The sequence below is a fragment of the Nilaparvata lugens genome, chromosome 6, assembly GCF_014356525.2.
Source record: "Nilaparvata lugens isolate BPH chromosome 6, ASM1435652v1, whole genome shotgun sequence".
Taxonomy (NCBI): Eukaryota; Metazoa; Arthropoda; class Insecta; order Hemiptera; family Delphacidae; genus Nilaparvata; species Nilaparvata lugens.
In genome coordinates, this window is record NC_052509.1 from 19439473 (window position 1) to 19456446 (window position 16974).

The 16974-nt window shown below is 34.0% G+C and overlaps 1 protein-coding gene across 3 annotated transcripts in view; it reads left to right on the forward strand.

Annotated features, from left to right (window-relative positions):
- LOC111046226 (discoidin domain-containing receptor 2) overlaps positions 1-6057 on the forward strand; it is a 140739-nt gene extending 134682 nt beyond the window's left edge. For 2 of the 3 annotated variants that reach the window (XM_039430344.1, XM_039430345.1), the window contains exons 15-17: positions 744-836; positions 1793-1934; positions 2697-3230. In XM_039430344.1, the coding sequence (XP_039286278.1) occupies positions 744-836; positions 1793-1934; positions 2697-2996 (535 nt within the window). In that variant the 3' untranslated portion in view covers positions 2997-3230. Of the gene's footprint in view, positions 1-743; positions 837-1792; positions 1935-2696 lie in introns of all 3 variants that reach the window. The other variant, XM_039430341.1, reaches the window with a different exon arrangement.
- Positions 6058-16974: the final 10917 nt, after the last annotated feature.

Here is a 16974-nt window from a genome sequence, read left to right on the forward strand (position 1 = left end):
ATTTTAAACATTAATTCTGAAAAATCTAGAAGGAAAATTGAAATTTGGGCTTCCAGGTGCACGAGATTTATATTTTTAGAATCGATGTGCAAAATTTGGAGATCTAAATCATTCCCGTTTTTCCGGTATGCAATCCACAAGTTAACATGTTTTGATGCGAACAAACGAACAAACACAACCCTACTCTCTCTTATTATATAGATTTGGACTATAAGCATTATGGGGAAAGTCTACTCGTAAAAGTTTCTTTCTCTTAAGACCCAATAATCATTGGTAGGTGTCATTAGAATTAAAAAAACACCCATTTCTGCATTTCTCTTTATTGTTCTATGAGAATTATGGACAAAGTCCACTCATAAAAGTTACTTCCTCTTCAGACCCAAAATTCGTACTATTTCTTTGAAAGTTTCACATTGACTTTTCATTCTACTCGTTTGCTATGAAATGCTTTACATTTTTCTATTAGCTCATTAACCAATGAAAAATTATCTTTCCTTTAATCTAGGTTATCCTCTCTTGTAGTAATGGTAACCAGCTATCTAGAGGGGAATTTTTCATAGGTTGATAAATAAATTCTTGATAGAATTTGCGATTTTCTCACAGAGTTAGCATCGCCTGATTACCGTATAACACTCATTGTGATGTTCTCCATCTCAGTCTCTTCACAACTATTTTCACCCTCAGAAATCAATTCAAGTGTCGGTACAAGTATGTTCTAATCTTTGTTTTGTTGCCTGTTTCAGCTTCAACTGCCTCCTGTACATGGCAACTCAAATAGCCTCCGGCATGCGCTATCTCGAGTCGCTAAACTTCGTTCACAGGGATCTAGCTGCAAGGTGAGTCTGCTCTCTACAAACATACACTATCTATGTCACTCTCTCACACTCACTCACTCACACCCTCTCTCTCTCTCACTCACTGTCTCTCTTACGCTCTCTCTCACTCCCTCACACTCTTTCTGATTCTCTTCTTCCGCTCTACTATCTCCCTCCATCATCCACCCTTCCGTATCACTTCTCCATCTTTGACTGGAATAATTAACAGAGCACAATGTGCGATGCGCGCCTGCCTTAACAATCATTATATAAGCGAACATCTTGTACGTTGAAGTTGTGATTTGACTCCTGCAATCACCTTTCACGCTCCCGTTTAAGTTACTGCTATTTCTCTATTTGCTTTTCACTTGCCTCTTCTTCAGTTCGAACTTACTGTGAAAATAATATGGTTCACTAATATGTTTCAGTTGTAATACTATCTCGTGCAATTGCATTGTTATTTTTTGCTGCCTCACTTTCCACCAATTTCTAACTTGCTGTAATAATGCTTCACTTCACGTATTTGTGAAATTGTATAGAATTGCTTGATATTCCACTTCTCATTTTCAATATAATTTCATGAAACTTCATTATGACAATTTGTACAATTCCGATTTGTTGTGCCTGTGAGCTAGTGAAAATCAGTACAAATTTAATCGTTAATATTTATGAGTAAATGAATCCAAAAAGGATATCTCCAACCAAAAAATACAAATAAGATGGACAAGCACAGTTTCATTGATGACAGAACTTGAAAGGATACAACACATCGATTTTATTCAATTTATGATAACCAATATATGGAACTCAATATCAATTAGATTCTCCGTTTCTCTTTCGTGGAAACTTGATTGGAAAATAATTGAATCCAGAAAGATGAATCTTTTATTCCAAATAGATTAGAGAAGGGCCTCGAATCTCTCATTTTCTGCACACTTGATTTGAATCTTCTCAAAATTGAATTTCGTATTTTTCAGAAATTGCCTGGTTGGAAAAGCATATCAAATAAAAATCTCCGACCTCGGTGCAGATAACGATGAATACGCCGGTGATTACTACAAAATGGACAACGGTGTTCTACTTCCCATCAGATGGATGGCCTGGGAATCGATTCGCTTGGTGAGTCAAACATTTCTATTCACTCTTTCTTAAGAGATATCTCTCTTAGATAATACATATTTTCCCTTTTTTTGTTATTTTTCCTGAAATTTCAATTTTTGTTCCTTCCCCTTACTTTATGACAAAAAACTCCATTGGAAATTGATTCTCAAATTACATAAATCTGTAATAATTACTTTGAATAAATTGCAGACGAAGAGAAAACGTTCTCGCTTTAAAATGGTGGTTCATTCAAGTTAGGCTCTTGAATTGGATATTGTATCATTCCAGTAGTACATTATTTTCGTATGATCGCTCTATTTTAGATAATTTAAAATTCATTCCGTCTAAAAACACTGAAAATTCATTATTGAGATAATCAACCCTGTTGCATTAACTGTTGTCAAGGAATATTAATATCAAGTACTGGTGTTGATACTCATTTATTATGCAGTGTAATGCTCAATGATGTTGTTGTAGTTGAACGAGGATTCAATGAATCATATTTTCTCCAATCAATCCTCAATCATTCATCATATTTTCAACTTGCCTTCAACTTTCTTCCCCCCCTCCCTAATCTCGTATTTCACTTACCTTCCTCGCTTTGTTTTACTCCTTTCACCATGAATTCAAGGAGGATCATAACATATAATCGATATCTAATTTTTATGACATAATATTAGATCAATATCTCGTTCTCATATCGTAACATTATACCTTGCTTTTTCATCATAACATCATGCATCATAACATCATAATTATCATTTTTTTTCCTATTTGTAGGGCCGATACACAACGAAGAGCGACGTGTGGTCGTTCGGGGTGACGCTGTGGGAGATCCTGCAGCTGTGCCGGCAGACACCCTACCAGGGCCTCAGTGACGAGGAAGTGGTGCAGAGTTTGGCCCACCTCCACGACGATGACGGCCTCTTCACCTTCCTACACCGCCCCTCCGCCGCCTCCAAGGACATCGCCGACCTCATAGCCGAGTGTTGGAGGCGGCAGGCTGCAGAGAGACCATCCTTCCGCGAGATTCATCTCTTCCTCCAGCGCAAGAACCTCGGATTCAATCCACTCACGTGAAAATCGAATGCAAGATAGTGATCGTGAAGAAAATCAATTGTGGTCGACTGAGATAAGATTGCTGGGATAGTAGTGATATTCGCAATACGAGTGTTATCTTCGATCTTGTTACTTGCAAATTACAACGATAAAAACGGACTCAAATAGTGATCGCAAGTGGTGTGGTATTCTGCAACTCAATTGATGCGGCATACATACGGCGTGATAGTGCGTTCTGAAAAAAAGAAGTGTTGGTAAAACATTTATGATTCATGTTGAAATTGTGGTAAATGATAAGCTACACAGTAGCAATACGATCTACAGGAAAGTACTAATGTTTATTTAATTATATATACTTAGTTTATGTGAGAAAATTCCTCGAGGATAACGTTTTAATTATTTTGATTATTGAACTTTGTGTTGAAGTATTGATGATTTGTGTTTAAACAGGAGCCGATGATTTTCTAAGGAGATATATTTTGACTATTTTAAAATTAAATATCATTATTATTGCAACAGACTGAATATTGTATTAGTTTGATACGGTACCTTTCCTGTTCTGGTCATAACTTGGAAGCATCGTCAATGAATTGATTACGTATATGGGAGGAATTCTTATTAATTTGAAATATGATGGGATTAGTTCTGAAGAATAGCTAATACTATTATTTAAAAATATTATTTTGATTCATTCAATCAATCCATGGAAAATATTCATTTTGTTTGGGAATGTAATTCAGTGTTCAAAGTGATTATGATCATTGGTGTGAAGCAATAATTTGTTATAATTGATAAATTCTTTTCATAAATGTGTTGATTGTTTCAATCAACATGTTCAGTTAAATTATGATTTGAAAAGTTCCAACAATTTCTATTTGAATAAATTCATGAGAGAAGAGTAACTTATTTTGAATGGAACGGAGATGTGTTATTTGCTACACGGAAAAGTATCTATTGTTTCGTCAACATCGAATTTATCTATGCTTCACATATTAGATAGACTACAGTGGTTTTGAAACTTTTGCGAGCTGTGAAGTTGTTTTAACTATTTATTGTTTAGTAGAGATTTGATTATTTATCTTGAGTTCTTGTTATTCTGCAATTTATTGATTAAAATAGTTATTGAAAAAATGAGAAATATTCAATAAAATCCTGCCCTGGAAACAATATTTGTTCAGCTATTGAAAAAGTACATCGAGCACAATCTTAGACATCGAACAAATTTTTACTTTCGTGATTTCTATTTCTGTAATGCTTTAAGGGAACTACTAAGTTCAATTTCAAGCATTATATTTTGATAGGAGCTTTCAGTGTTCAGATGGCTTTTCCTCTAGACCTCTTTTCAAAAGAGATAGGTCGAAGAGTATCGGCACAAAAATTGATTGATTTGTGCATTTCACACATTTAGGCTTTTCTTACATCGAATATTTGCTATTTTGACAAATTCAGTAATGCCATTCAAAAAATCTTATGAAAATGTAGTTTTCATTAACGATTAGTGGGACAATTTTGTTCCAAAATAGATTCAAGTAGCTGGAGAGTAGAGAGAATAGTTTTCCTACACACTGCCATATTTATCACTACCTAGTTTTAGGCTAGATAAATGAGAATTTTTCGAAAATAATTGAAAAACACGGTAGATAGTTTCATAACGAGGTAGTTCTCATGGAATTTAGAGAAATTTCAGACACATTGCTTTTCTAGCAAAGGTTCATCAGTTTATGATTATTTATTGTATTATTAAAATTGAGAGTGCGTTTGTACACAATCAGTTATGTAAAATATGAAATGAATAGGCTAATTTTAAGAAACACTAATTATTGATAATAATTTCACTAGTATTAATTCGTGCAAGCTGATAAACTTCAAGAATCTTCCTATGTCTAATATCGTCAATAATTCTTCAAATTTCAATGAAACTTCACAAACTCTATACGATATTTCAACCCTCAGTATAGCAAATTAAAATTGAAAATTATTACAGAACACCTTATTCTAACCTGAAAACTTGTAATTCTGACAGATAATTACCATTTTAGGGAGCTTTCATCCTGTTTAACCATTTTTTCTACTATTCAGGATTTGTACCCTATGACAATAAAACTTTTAACATTTGAAGAGTCTATCGAATTCTTTCTTATAAGCTATCCAACTATTTTTCTACCACAATAGTATAAGTTTAGCCAGTTGTTTCATACCTTGTACCATAAGCTTCATATCTACAATCTACTCTGTAATATTTTTACAAAATATTAATAAAAGTGCAGTAGTATAATGGAAATGGTAGTTGTATATAATTAACACGATTTATTTGTCTTCGTTTGTTGTATCATAGTGTCGTGATAAGACTGCAAATTCTTCTATTGCTAATATATCAAGTCTTCATTATCAAAAAGAAAAAAATGTTTGGATACGTTAAATTGTTTCTGTTTGTCTTATTTATTATTGTTTATTACCATTCAATTGAAACAAGAAATATGATGAATACTCTTCTATTCAAATCTGAGATAAGAACTCTCTATTGAACCAAACCATAGCATTCTATATTTCAATTTTTAACTTAGTTTAGTATTTTGATCTCATTACACTATCATTTCTTATCCATCAAGAATTCCATGTATAATATGGATTGTAATTAGGTCTCATTCATAACACTGTTTGATAATATTTTTATTTTATTAATTCGCGATATGTATAAAAGTATATCTAGGGGATTGTCGTGACTTGAAAAACATTGACTGCAGTATTTCTACGATTCAAATAACACGTATTACTATAAAAACTGTAATTATTCAGTTGTGAATAGTGTAGGAATAGCAATAATCGGGATCAAAATGTTTTTGATGATGAAAAATCTTGTATATTATTATTAAAATTTATAGATTAGAAAAGATAATAATAGTACTGTACACTTCTTGTTATAGTCGAATGTGTAAATTGTATATAAGAGTGTAAATTGATTGCAATGTAAATCTTCTAATGCATGTAAATACTATTATGTGAAATTGTAGCTAAGTGACAAAATAAATGTATGTCATATCCATAACATTCTGGAAAATAAAGTGTATGACATTTCTAGTTATTCATTTTGTTTCTTCTGTTATATTCTCCTCAATTTCCTTGATTACTTTGAACTGTCGTCAATGAATAAAATTGGACTAATGTTCAATTTTGATGTGTCAGTATATCAAATATACTGTCAGTTACGTGCTGACAAATACACTTACACAATGCAGATAGTTATAGTTAAATAAGTGAAACGTTTGGAAAAAAAAAATCTATCAATACATTCTAAAAACATGTTCTCCAAGCTCAGTTATTGTATCGATTCACTATTATTTTGGTCCTAGAAATGATTATTTAATTATCATTAATAATGTTCGACATCTTTCTCTAACTTTCGCCAAACCATATCACTTTTATCTTGAAATTACTTCGTATAGCTCTGCTACTTTATATTGCTTCATTCCTTCTCCAGGGGTTTATAAACCGGGGTGAAATTCATGTAGTGTGCAGAATATCTGTAATAAATTATCGGAATACAAATTCACTCTCACTATTCATTTATGTATTCTCATTAGGTACGATATTCAATTTTCATATACCTATGATTTTTTTCACATTCATCTCATTCAATCATATAATTATATATCATATAATTATATCCAGCAATCAGATTTTGAACATAAATATGTGTAACGCTAGTTCGCCTCCATGGTCCACATTGGGTAACACTAAATGGACTAGCAAATGATGGCGGTCAGACAAACTTATGTTCTCCTGACCAAAAACTACACAACATCTCAAAGAATTTAGAAATATACAGTGTATATCTAGGCATTTGAGACTCATCAGCTATATATTTGTTGTGTATCTGTCATACGCTAAATAAATAAATATCCCAATAGAAATGCTTCACATTTAATTTTACCTCAGTCAAAGCGGAGTATGGCAAGACAATGCATGTGAGGAAAATGAAGAGAAATAACAAGTGTAGCCCGTGACAGAATCTCTATTATAATAATCTGCTCAGAAAACATTATTCTGACGCCCCAGTTATATCAGACACTCTCTGCTCTATTCCACACCATAGAGGTTGAATGTATTCTGGAAACGACTACTTTTATAAGATTTCATAAAGTCGGTTAAAGGAGGAATGAAGGAGAAAGATGGAGTAAGAGAGAGAGAGAGAGAGAGAGAGTCAAAGAAAGAGTGTAAGGGATTGGTAAGGAGGAAAGCAAAGAGAATAGTACAAGAAAAGCGCGAGAGAAAAAGTGAGATAAGAGGAAGAGAAGCTTTAGCGAAAGAGAAGAAGGAGTGGAGACGAGAGAGAGAGAAAGAGAAGAAAAGAGAGACAGAAAGAAGAAAGATATAGAATAATCTTGAACAGAAGTGAATGTAAGAGAAATGATGGTAAATTATAGAGAGCAGAGTGAGTAAGCACCAAAAAGAGAGTGGAAATTTGTGAGAGAGTGAGAAAGAGCTGATAATGAGATTTCATAAATAAGAGAAAGAGTGAGAGAGTATGCTTATGAAGAGTAGAATGAGTTGAACATAGCTTATAGAAATAAGAGTATGTGAGAGAAAAAGAGAGCGAAAGAAATTAAGAACTAATTTGGAGTGTGAGTGAGAGAGAGTGGTAGAGGATGCTTACAAGTAGGAGGGGTAGTGAGAGAGAGGATATAAAGGGAAGAGCAAGTTGGAGAGAAAGATTATGAATAAGAGAAGAATGAATGATAAGAGTGAGAAGGGAGAGAGACATCTTGCATTCGTATTTCTCAAAAGACGTAACCCCGAACGTGCGTCTGACTAATGGCCCCAGCAAACCCCGCTCATCCAGAAATTGTGGTCCGGTTTTTCGGGGTTTCGGGGTTCAGCACCAGCTCCCTTCGGTCGTTTCTTGAAAAGCAGCGCTGCTTGGCTGCTTGTCCAATAAACCACACAGATTCAACAGCTCGATGTATGTCCATCTTCAATCATCACAGCTGTCCTAGCCACAATATTCTCTCCTGCAATTTCATTTCTGTGTGAATTCTCAGCATTCCACAATGGCTACGTTGCGTTTTGAGCTGCAATTGTGTCCCGGGTGGAAAGCCTGAAACACATCTTTGAGTAATAAATTACAGAAGGAGCAATAAATTAAGAATGGATATTTGTTGAGGCATTTATTAACATTACTATCCTATTAGGCTGGTGATCGAGAATAATACAAAGTACAATTCACAATATTACAAGTATAATAATTTACAATAAACAATATTATGATCACAATTTACAATATTTCAAGTACAATTTTCGAAATGATAATCTTTGAAATCAGTGGAAGATCAAAGTTAATGAGTTCAATAACGCTCGAGATTGTCTAGTACATAGAACATTGAACAAATATTAGAGAGAACATCGATACTCTCATAATAATAATTGATGTAACTTCCATATTCAAAAACATTGTATTCCCTGTCTTATACGTGTTTCACCAAGTCGGTTACATCACCAAGGTTCACCAAGCTACATAAAATAGTGTAAAGTTGATTATTATCGATCTTTTGTGAGATTGCCAGTTATATCAATGTTATTGACTTTGACTAAGCTCGAACTCTTGTACTTCACTCTTTAAATATAAATGGGAATGAATATAACTATATTGAAATTTTTCACTCTTGTAAACAGTCTGGAGTGCACAACTGAGTGTGCATATGGAATCAGATCTGTGAATAATTGATGCTGATATAAACGCTTGTGGAACAGATCCACTTATAAACACCTCACCATTATATTAAGTGTTTGAGTGGTAGAGTGGGCACTACTGTCCAAACTTCACCATGTCGTCAAATAAGAAAGTCAATCGAAAAAGAAAGAATTATAAATTACATTATTACAATTATTGGGTATTTATCCCATTTTCAAGTTGTCGAAATTGATTATTTTTATCATTTGTGTCACACCAGTCGTGTTTCGCAAAAAAGGAACAAGTAATTTTCATTTGTGTGGCACTATTCTATTATTTCTGTCGTAAAATAAAAAAACATTAAGAACAATAAACAATAAAGGTGTAGCCTACTGGTAATTCTATGTTATGAAACTATCAACCTGTTTCTCTTACCTTTTGACAAAAAAAAATTAAATTATGGAACAGTAGTTCTATTATATATTTACTATTTATATTTATTTTTAATTTTAAACACCATTTTTTTACTATATTTTTTGGGAGTAATACAGTAGTTTTGGTGTATTGCAGTAGATCAAATCAACCATTTCGTTTCAAAGTATTCTCGTGAAATTGTTGTTGTAACAACAATTCACAAATTACTACTGTTAATTACTAGAGGAGGACGTACAACTGGAGGTTTTTCTTCATCAAGAAGCCGGCAACAGGCGTTGCTCAAAGGCTTGAAGCCTCAAAGACGAAGTGAGTAGTCTTGACTTGAACTTGCGACGAAGTCTCGGGGAGCCCTAACCCCAACACTTCGCCAGGGTCTTGAACGAGACCCGAGTAAATTGAAGCACTGCCTGCGGCGAGAGGCTGGGATTACTTTCAGCGTGAAATTGTTTCTTCTCAGACAATTGACTTCGGCCTGCAGAATAATTACACAAAGCTACTATCAAACTGGCGCGCGCTTACGCGTAAAGCCGCCGAAATTACAATTTGCTTTAGCTCTCTATCTCGTCATTTGCAATCACTCATTATGAAAGCAATGCAACGCTGCGAAAATTTCGGTAAGACTTGTCATCTGCAATCCATGCTCATTACCAAATTCTATCAACAAACTTTACATCAAAGAGGAAATTATGCTGCACCAAAAACGTAGTAGGAGGGGTTCCTGTGTGGTGCTCATTGCATAACTGTGCCAACTAGGCATAGAATGAAAATTTAGTCAGAAGTGGAATCATGATGTTTAACGTCGTAGGATAGATGATCTTGTAATGATTTCGAGTACATAACTATTAATATTGATGTAAATCAAATGAAAGCAGAAAATTTTGTCAAAAAAATTTGTTTTACTTCTCATTTTAAACAACAAACTTCTTCAAATTTTGATAGAAGAATATATTATGAAATGCACTATATATTACAGGGGCCGTCTCATATTTCAGGTGCACATCCAAAATAAATTCTAAATTGGCATTAACTGAAATTGAAATGAACATTATTCAAATTTGAAACATGGAGCAGGTGTATTTTCTAAAAAAAGGTATTAATTACTACTGGAAGTAGCCCTTGTCTTCCATGGAAACGGTTAATATTGTTAGGCTAACACTGATATCAGTCAATATCACTCAATTTACTCAATATCCAGTTTGCAAAACATAATTTCAAAATAAAATACAAAGAAAAATGGAAAAAGTATAATAAACACAGAATGTCAGATTGGAGGTACAAAATGATTTTTCTAGATTTAGAATATCTTATTCTGAGAAATTCACTCCCTTGAAAATAGAATGGGGATAATCGAAATCAATATAATTATTTGGAGGTATAAACGATCATCCTCCTAAAATTTATGTAACAATCATTTTCATAAATACACCCAAAGAGCGCCTTCCTGCCTTTTATGATTTCATTATTATTATCAAGTTCTATATATTCTAGCACCATCTGAATTTAATGCAATAAGTTACTGCTTTTTACCTTACCACTGTACCAATTGAGAACCAGGACTAGAATCTATTATTTGATTCAATCTAACGAAGCACTGTTTGAGAATCGCATGTTTATAACTAAGAGAAATTGAGTTACAATTGCATTAGGCACGACAGAATAATGATCTTGCTTCATGAGTGTTGAAGACGTCAACGAAATTTATTTGTGTTGAAATCACAACGATTTATTCAGAATATTTCAACCGCAAACTGCAATATTTCACTTGGGCTTGATTCAACAACGGCGTTTGAAATGATGGTCGGGATCTCGTTACAACATCAGAACGCTCTCTTGCGAAATCCGAATGACAAAAAGCCATCTTGACAATGTTAAGTGGGTACCACATGTAAGCTGCAAAGCTGGCATCTCCCAATCCATCTTGCCAATTACCAGTCCTCAGAGTCGACTCGCAGTTGCAATTTATTTCGGGAGGTACTTTATTTTGGACTTGCATCCGGTGTCCATAAGCACCGTCCAGCGGCGGTGGCCGCGTCTGATAAATTTATTGGCTCCGATTTGGCACAACTCTAATCCAGGCCGTGTGTAGTAACTTTATCTCTCACTTCGATAAATTGGGATTTGAAACTAGCAGTCGCACTGTCACCCTCGCATAATTAGTGTAATTTAAATTTGTCATCTTACCGAGCCTTCGGCTGCTCCAAAGTACGCCTGAAATACCATTTATCATCCATGACCTTCCACTCAGAGTTATTTAGAGTCACTAGAAATGATGTGAACCATTCAAGCCACATGTGTCGTAAGAGTTCAAGTTGACCATCAATTATGGTGATTTTGAGTAGAAGAGGTGTAATTTAGGACACTATAACAATCATTGATATCGTCGATAGTTTCATTCTCATAGGATTTGTACTTATTATACTTATGTATGAGGTCCAATTGATTTTTATTCTCAATTTCTTCATAATCGAACATTGTTTCTCGATTTCTCTTCTGAGTATATCTCTTCACATGAACAGTAAGATCTAGTATTTCAATGTCATCAAATTCGGCTTCACAAAACAAATGAGAGAACAAATTAGAATATTGGAGAGAATGATTCTATCAGAATGTATTGTCATTTCATCTTATGCTAAATTCAATTAGTTTTAGCTTATTTGATAATTTGAGTAAATCTATACAAATAGTACTACACACCTAGTATTTCTAACGTATTACACATTATTTTGATTAGATAGGAAGTATAGTGGATAACAAACATAAAAATAGAGTCGAGTTGAAGCTTGAAGATATCGGAGCTGATAATTTTCCTCCAAAATTAGTCATATTCTCCAATTTTATTAATAAAATAATGTAGTCCCTCATTCATGTATGTATTTCATCCATCCAGATATTCCACATCCTTTCAGGCTTGTAGAGTGTATTCATAATACTTGATGGAACCACAATGAAGTTTAGCCCATTAATAATACTGCTGAGAACATTTCTGATATTAAAAGAATTCATTATTCATGAATTCACGTCTCTGTAATCTGATAAAAACCCAGCTGATATACATGAAAAATCCAGGATATGAGAAGCCAAAAATAGCACTTTGTTGCCTTTTTGAAGAGGAAAAATTGTTATTATTTTGCATGAAATTTTGCCACGTGTAGTCGGCTACGAGAAGAGAAAGGCTTACAAAGTGGTGTGTCTTTTCATAACTCAAGAACAACATCGTCTCTCGACAAAGAGGAAGAAGCATGCAAACGTGAGATTACAACACAACCTCTTTGGATTGTCCTCTGCAGTGGAGTGGAAAAATATTGCCATATCTGTACTCACTTGTGCTGGAGCAAGAAGATAAGGAGGCGACTGAAAATTTATTAAGTTCCAATCTGGTCGTGTTCGAAATTCTGCAATGCTCTCTTATTACATGGCATCGGAGGCGCATGCACAGCGCAAAGGAAGTGCTGAATTCTTCTTTGATTATTGAAGTGAGTTGCTGCTGATGCATATTTATATGGACGCGTCAAAGGCTTCCATCATAACTAAAGCAAGAAGGTATCTCGATTAAAAATAAACTGATACAATGTCAAAGAGGAGATCAGGCTACTTTAGAGTGTTGTCTTACTTAATAGTGATATTGACAATCTTGATTCATAATTTAACTGAAAGAAGTGATAGAGTTAGCATTGAATTTTGTTGATAAAAAGTGTTTGTAAAGTTTAATATATGCCAAGCTCTGACTTTCCCAATTCCTTCCAAGTATCCCTTCTACTTTCCTTTCTTTCAATAAAGCATATCAAAATTGGATATATGAAGTTGGATTGAACCGTTCAGTGTACTCTAGTACTGAATATAGGTAATATAAGTAATTTTACATTAGTTAACAGTAGACTGCATTTAACAATTAAAAATTGTTACACAGTAGGACATTCCCCAAAGCTAGGAAGCTGTATCAAACACCTACATAAGTTGGATTAGAATTTGTGATGAATGAAAAATAATATTTTTCGGATGCGTTTATTCTTTTTATTTTATATTCAAAGTTTCTTTGTGATAATCGAACATGACATTTTTCGAATGTCTTTGAAGATTCGTTTAATCCTCTCATTTCATATTTAAAGTTCCTTGTCATAATTTTTCATAATTCATTCACTTCTTGAATCATTCTAAATTGCTTTCATACGCTCATAGATTCATTGAATGTTTTCATCAAGAGTTTTTTAACTACTCCAAAACTTTGATGACTCATAATATTGAAACATATAATGATATTCTTTTATTCTCATTCATGAGTTCAAAACAGTACTATCAGAGACAAGAAATAGGATACTAAACAGTGTCCTTACTCTATGTTACTATGTGACATAGAGTTCACTCTTTAAATGGCAAATTATGAACTACAGCCAAAATTGATCTCGTCCAGTGACTCTGGTGAAAACTTTTCATAATAATTATGTTTCCAACAAATTTCTTTTGATCCTTTAGATCAAAAATCGTTTGATCGGCGGCAATCCAGGCTTTGGTTTCAGCACGTGGGGAATTTTAATTTAAATATCTCCTTCACCGAATTAATTAAGGGATAGTTTACTTCAAGCTTTTAAATTTATCGATTGATGAAAACAGAAATTTATAAAGAACAAATAGATTGGCCTAAAATATCGGCTCACAAATAGAATATTTAAAAATCGAACAAGAAATTTTCACAAATAGGTCTTTGGTAACTATAAAAAGAGATCTACACGGTAAGGATTTCAAAAGGGAAGTGCTGCTCTTTCTCTAAGCTTTTAGGCTAGACCTTGCTTCTCAGAATCTCGATGTAATCATTTGCATAAAAATTTGCCATTGGTAGAAAGCTTTTGACGTAGACGTGACGTCAATGGCAGGCAGTAGAATACAATTCCTTTAATTACAATAATAATTTAATTTATGTAATTCTTAAAACTACTTAATCTTATAGACATGGTTCCTCTCATACAATGTACACGTGCTAGTGTAACTGATAAGGCAGGGTTGGTGTCTGATAATAGATTAACATGTGTTGCTTTCAAACGATCACCGTCTTGGTGCTATTTCTATGCACTGTGATTGGTTTAGACCTACCAAAGAGATTTAATTACCATGTGGTTCAGTTGAATTAAATTATTAATAAATTAATATTCTTGTACACTTTTTATTAGGTTTGAGGTTATTATAATTAATTTCTGCCATTTTATCAATAATAGAATTTCATGCTATGACCTATTTAGTTACAATAAGACCTGACGCATAATACAATTTCTTAAATAATAAATAATTTCAACAATAATACATACATTTATTTTTTATTTGAAATTCTTGATCCTTTATTGATAGTTTTATAATTTTTAGAGATGATATTTTACCTTGCATGAAAACCGGCATGATATTTGACAATGCTTTGAATCAGTCAGCTGCGTTCGAACTGTTTTAAAAACATCTGATCGATAGTAAACAAAGTGTAACCTCAAAATCAGTGAGCAATTCGTAAATAATTTGTGCTTTATTCGCAAAATAATTATAATTTTATTGAATAATTTTCCTAGAAAAATATTCAGTACAGAACGGTACTCTTATCTAATATACAGTTATTGATAAGTAAGCTTTATCGCTCGGTCGCTAACTATTCTTTTAGCAAATTCTTTCATTTTAAAAGGTAATCACAATTTTTCTCTCTTCTCATGAGATCTATTTGAAAAATTCATCACACAAAAGCCCCCAGGATATTTTAAATAGGTAATTGGGAGACGAGTCGAAACAATGACTATTTGAAAAATCCGATATTGTGATGAATACACTATTTCATCTCCTTACTTCTACGAAAACTCAACACTTAACACTAAAAACAATATATCGTGCACTTTTGGCTACGAAAAAATAAATAATTGATTGTTCCTTTCATTGGATACAATCGAAATACAATAATTAATGAGGTCTCTTGGATCCTTCATTAAAACAACTCCACAACTTCCATTCACGGGTGGCTTATGAGCAGACCCATAACTATAACAAATATACAAGATTTCACATATTACTTCTTAAGATTTGAACAGTATTTGCAACAAATATAGACTTTCATTATTTTTTCATAGTTGTTACAGGTTTCGACTCTTTGGTTTGGCTTTTACTTAAATTGGGTGAGAGTGTGATTTTACTTCGGTGACTTGACAATCGTCTACCGTTTGACTCGAGCAATTTCTTATTTGCGCTTAGTACGTTGCGTACAAACAGGGTTACACTTGAAATGGCTTTCTTGATTTTTATCAATGTTGGTTACAAATATTAAGTCCTTAAGATTATATTTATCAATTTGAATTACAATTCATGATCTTTTGATGCAACAGTAATAAATTTCACATTTGAAGGTAAGAATTTCATTTTCTTGGAGTTTTTTAGAGATACATTCATATAACACAGAACATGCGCATTTCGTGCAAATTAACATAAATATATATTTTTGGTTGCGTTTTTTACTTATAATTTCACATTAAATAATAGATTATAACATTTAACAACGATATTGCTTTGATTCATAATGATTTATTCTGTGATTTCGCACACATTGGCTGGGATGACGAAGAAAATTATCGAACAGGCTTTGGTTCTGAATAGATTTCTTGATCGATTCTGTATTTCGAGGTTAGATTTACACATTTTTTCAAATAAACTTTGTTTATTTTCTTTCCTCCTATTCACTACTAATTTCATGTGATTTATAATTTATAATTATTTTCTGTGGATAATACAATTTTTTGTTTTTGTTTTCCAGTTGTGCGGATTGTACTAGGCGATTTTTCCTGTGATGACTGTGACATGAGGCGGATGGCTTGATTAGGTTGGTAATTTTTAGAGTTGTTTTGTAGTTTTATTTTCTTCTGTTATTAGAGTTGATAATAATTTCTTCATTCGATGTGGATTTATAATGTTTCCTTATTAGCTGAGATGCGGCGAAGTTTAGGTTATGTTGATTAGGCTGCAGTAGAAAGATGCTAGTCTGCAAAGATATGATTCGGTGGGTAGGCTGTGATTATGACAAGTTTGATGATTGATGTAATTCACAACGTAGCTTCCAGTTGATTAAAAGATTATTATTTCCTCAAGCCCCCATCTAAATTTGATTCGGTGTCATTCAAGGTCTAATTCCAATTTGCGACTATCCGTTTTATTAAATTTGGCTTAAAACGAATGTGCCTGTGGTGTAGATCAATTTCTTTCAAACTCGTTTCCTCTTTGTCGGCCGGTGACATGCAGTTTGCTATTCTTAAACCTTACATGCCGGTGATGTGTGTGGATTCTTGTTGATAATATTTTCCTTTTTTGCATGCCGGTGTACAGTCTACTTGATTTTAACCGGACATGACTGCGGTGATTGTAGGTCCTTTCTGATATTCTTCTTCTTTCTTGAATTGTTCTGCTGCTTGTGTGTGGTCTTGACTTTATGCGGGTTTTAATTGTTCTAATGTTGTTTTCTGATTGTTTTTGATGGATACTGATTTGATGTGTTGCAGGTGCTGTCCTTGGTGGATGGGAGATGCGTGCGGTCGGCGGTCCGGGCTGCTCTTCCACTCGGCGGGCAACGTCCTTGGACTCCTGGTGTCCGGCGCGCGGTGGTACGGGCTGTCCCTCTACCTGATGGATGACGTCCTCGGCTTGGCGGGTGATGTCGTCCGGCTCCTCTTGGCATTCTGCGGGCGGTGATGCGGGCTGTCCCTCTACGCCATGAATGACGTCCTCGGCTTGACGGGTGATGTCGTCCGGCTCCTCTTGGTGTTCTGCGGGGTGCGGCGCGACTTCAGTCTTGACATTCTCGGTGGGTTGGTTTTCCATACATGTGTCACGTTCGCTTGCCTGTTTGATGACTTCCTCCTTGAGCATGTCTGCTTTCGCATGCATGGG